Raw genomic sequence first — 4,463 nt, 5'->3', positions numbered from 1 at the left:
TTTACTATTCCCCAGCTACATCTTCTACAGGCTTAAAATTAGGAAAAACCAATGCACAACAGATGTGCAAATGGTCATTGCAACCGTATTCTGCTTTCTTGGGATTAAAAGGAACAATCTCAAAAACAAGGGAGGAAATGAAAAAATTTGAAAAATACAAATCTCATGTGTAAGGAGCAAGCATCTTTTGTTCTTCCATATAGTAAGATCAGACTACCATGCATGCAACAATTGAATCTTTAGATTCCTCCTTTGTTACAAAGGGTTAAGGTGACGTGACCGGCGTTTTAGTTTTGGCTTGTATTCATCAAAGAAGAAAGAGGCCTCTAGGTCACTGGGTGGAGAGCTGCTCAGACAGTCTTCTCCACTACTCATATCTTCACAGGAATCCTCACTAAAACGAAAAACAGCCATTATGGAGTGAGATATATGAAAGCTTCGCAAGGAGTCACTTGAAGAACAAGATGATAGTCACATTGTGTAAGTTTGCTTTGCATAGACTTACCTCTCACTCTCATCTAGGTAGCCACACTCTGGTATGGTTGGCAATTCCGGAACACTATAGTAACTGTTATGGAGGTTTTGTGCAGTGCGTCTGGACACAATCCAGACAAGTTTCTTGTGATCAGGTTTGCAGCATTCAGGTGAAGAATAATCAGCCAGGCATTTTGACACCAACTCTCTCCAGTACAGCATATCAGAATCGTTAACCTAAAATGAAGATTAATATAAAAATCAGCCAAAAAACAAACAAAACAAAAAAACAACCCTGTGTTATATGCAACAGTTCATTTACATAAGAAACAAAAACAGGCTTCCTCCCACAAGAGCGGCCGTGGCTGTTAAAAACATGGTGGTTACTTGCAGGTTTGAAAACCATTAAAAAAGATCCCAGAACGGAAATGCCATCTAAAAGTACCCAAAAGGCAAGGAATACTGACATGCGTCTCTGAAAGAAATGGAGATAGCTTTATTCAATAAAACTAGCCAGGGGTGTCTTGTAGCTACACATTTTCATTTTGGTTTGAAATTAGGCCTAAACCCTTCAAGGTTCTTCATATGGTCCTGGCAACCAGGCTAGGAACTAATGTTAGTTGGGAGTTTACACAATTTAAGAAGCAAAGCTATTAAAAATCTGTTATATTTACCTTTAAATGCTTTTGCACACGCAGAGCAATTTCAAACAGTTCCAGGGACTTTAAGGTTTCTACTTCAAGTGTTAGAAGGCACAGTGCTAATACTGAGGGCTAGAAGGAGAAGGGAGAAATGTTGGATGAATTCACCAAAATCGACCAATAAATGCATAAAACAGTTAATAAATAATTCTTCACACATACTTTTGCTTTAGAGAACACAAGTCGGCAGTTGCAAGCTTTCAGCTGAGCTTCCAGTTTGTCAAGATTCAATACCTCGTTTCTATAATTGGGAAAGAATCCAATTTTTAGATGTGATGGTAACTTAAGCAGATACAGTAAAAAGCACTGAATAAGTGGACATGATATAAACTACCTCGCAAAAAAAAAAAAAAAAAAAAGTTATTCAAATAAAAATATTAGCTTCTTAAGAACTCCCTGACTTGAAAACACACATTCTCTTAGGGCCTTCTAAGCCAGAGTCCACAACTAAAGCAATAACTTATTTTCAAAATTCTAGTCATGTAATAATGTACTCTACATTCTAAATTGAAGCCCCAATAACTGTGGCACAGTAATGTGATCAAAAACACCACAAGATGCTTACCTCTCAGAGGAATGGCAAAGGAGAATTGTGTGATACAAGTGCAAAAAGGTTAAGGCAGTGGTAGCTTTGAATTCAAAGTGCAATTTCTCAGAGATGATCTTCTCCATTCGTTTCAGGTCAGAAACAGTGCATTTACATTGGCTGATGCGGATAACATCATGGATGGATGGGATATTGCACTCTTCCTCCACGACATGAGCTGCCAATTGGAAGCAGCAAACGCCAATGCAGGACAGATGCTTTGGCTTCACCTACAGAAAACAGGAGAGGACACATTTAGCACCTGACCGCAATATTGTAACTGCGTGGCACGAGTACCCAGCAGATGGCTCTTTTCAATCCATATATAAAATGTTACCTTCATTACTGCCAAGAATCGGTCCAAGATGTTCACAGCGAGTACAAAGGTTTCCATACTCAAAGCAAAAAAGTTGGTGAGACTCCACACATCCTCAACCTTTGCGTTTCTCGACTTTGGACAGATGGTGTTATCATTCTGAAGAAAAAAAAATAAATTATATATATATATATATATATATATATATATATATATATATATATATATATATATATATATATATATATATAATAAAATTATTCTGTAGCAATCAGAATAAAATAGCACTGTAGATTAGGAAAGATATCTAGTTAAATACGCTGACAAAAACAGATACAGGGTTGGGCTATCGATAAATCGCTCTTGGTAAACAGCCTTGTAGATTCATTAGTGCATTGGAAGATAAAGGCAGACAGGAAGCGTATCAAGTTTCATAGCCCCTACAGTTAGATCAGACCATAAACTATCAAGCCTCCTATGTTTGTCTACATATATTTGGCATATTATAGTTTTAGGTATCTAAATATTTTCTAAAATCAATTGTTCTACCAGTTACATGGGCTATATTACAATACTTAGACCCAACTGCTGCCCCAACATACAAGTTTCCTTTAGTAAGTACCCTCTCATAACCTTTTCCCATCACATAACACTAAACGTTAATATTAAAACCGGATCTGAAGGATCCCGTGACACGAAAACAGGAAAAACAATACAATTAACAAAAAAGTGCAAACAAACATCTATGAACACCGGAAGCCGCTGTAGGGTAGATTATATGGACATTGGTCTACTGTAAGCATAATAAACGGCATATCCCATTTCTCACCTCAGTTGTGGACTCTATGAGGATCAAGCCCTTCTCCCTAGGCTGGTATTTACATTCCTGTTCCAGATGAATGTTCAATTGCTTCAGGAGCTTGAAGGCCTCGTTACTGGTGTTATCCATAGCTACCAAATCTTTCATCCTGGAAACTGAAGGCCAAAAGATGAGAAAAATAAGAAGAAAGAATTGCAGTTGTTTTTCTTTGGCCCCAGACGTAAGCAGCGATCAGCTGGTATGTGGGGCGGATCTCCTTGGTCTTACAAGGAGGAGGAGGAGGAGCTGTCTCGGGTAACCAGAGTCCCTTTATGGCTCCCATCGGGACAGTGGTCGCTAGTCACGTCTACACAAATCGAGAAAGGCATCCTGGGGGCAGATTGCTTTTGTTTATTTTTCCAAGGATCGCTCAGCTGATTAGCGTCATCAGCCACCTCCAAGCCCTTTTAAAACTAGGCGACCCCCCCCCAAAACCCAACTACCTCAATGAAAAAAACAAGCCAACCCCGCAAATCACAGACAGATCTGACCACTGCCAATAGAATCATATGTACTAGATACTAATATAGCGAAACATCGCAAGGATAGATATACAAAGAGCAGTCCCCCCCCCCCCAACACTTATGTCAGGGCAAGTACTCGAGCTATTACCTAATATATATATATATATATATATATATATATATATAATACATACATCCAATGTATTTCTTGTGTTTACTTTATATCCAAGAAGTTAGACATCACAATAAAAAGACTGAGTTATTATTAGAATATTCTATGGCGGAAAGAACATACAAACACGATAATAAGTACTGCGTCCCTCACATTACAATCGCATAAAGGTCTCGGGATCTCACCTGTACTCCCAGCGTAAGGACAGACTGTAAGATTTGGCTTCTTTCACTCCAGGGACATGGTGACCCAGATATCCAAATGTCAAGAGATCAGAGAGATCCTAGTCCTGGTCGCATTAGGGAAACAGACCTCCTGGCCAATACCACTAAGCCCGAGACACGGAGTCTGTATTTACAGGATCTGTCTTCATAACAACATCGGTTATGTACAAGCGCCTATAGACTGTACAGCTATAGGAACATCGCAACCCTATCGCTAAAGCTTGTTTTTGTTTCGGATACTTCTACGCCCTGGAGCTTCAGACGTCACACGGCGGATCGATTTCGTTCAAGGACAACAAAAAGAACGTTCTACAATAGTAAAATAGTCCCAGTGAGCAGCCCCCTACAATAAGGTGCTCGGTGACTTCAGTTGTCTTAAAGCAGTCCGGATGGGCTTCGATCACTTTAGGTATGAGGTTCAAGAAGTTTCTAACCAACTGTAAAGAAAAATAAAAAGATAAAGTACAGCGGCGGAATACATAAATTCTTCGTTATGAGTCTAGGTTTTAATCTCCTCCCTTCCCGCCTACTGTCATATGCTATTTGAAAAGACCGCCCGAATTTAATTGCGTGTGATTGGGCGAAGGAATGTGGTTTCGCGGTATTGGCCAGCCGCAGCTACAAAGCCTGTTTGATTGGTAGTGGAAGAGACGACGCTGATTGGCTA

At 39.5% G+C, this 4,463-nt stretch overlaps 1 protein-coding gene across 1 annotated transcript; it reads right to left on the bottom strand.

Annotated features, from left to right (window-relative positions):
* Window positions 1–255: 255 nt before the first annotated feature.
* LOC149284293 (cyclin-G2-like) lies at window positions 256–3,044 on the bottom strand. Its single transcript, XM_089496909.1, has 7 exons — window positions 2,907–3,044; window positions 2,099–2,236; window positions 1,741–1,991; window positions 1,338–1,416; window positions 1,149–1,247; window positions 506–711; window positions 256–394 (listed from the first exon to the last, which is right to left on the bottom strand). Exons 1-7 carry the CDS (start codon window positions 3,042–3,044, stop codon window positions 256–258), a joined length of 1,050 nt encoding a protein of 349 aa, XP_089353035.1.
* Window positions 3,045–4,463: the final 1,419 nt, after the last annotated feature.

Source organism: Sceloporus occidentalis, unplaced genomic scaffold, assembly GCF_023333645.1.
Source record: "Sceloporus occidentalis isolate IW3139 unplaced genomic scaffold, rSceOcc1.0.p SCAF_95, whole genome shotgun sequence".
In the NCBI taxonomy this organism is placed as follows: Eukaryota; Metazoa; Chordata; class Lepidosauria; order Squamata; family Phrynosomatidae; genus Sceloporus; species Sceloporus occidentalis.
Note: the sequence above shows the minus strand (reverse complement) of the source record. Positions and strands in the feature narration are given on the sequence as shown.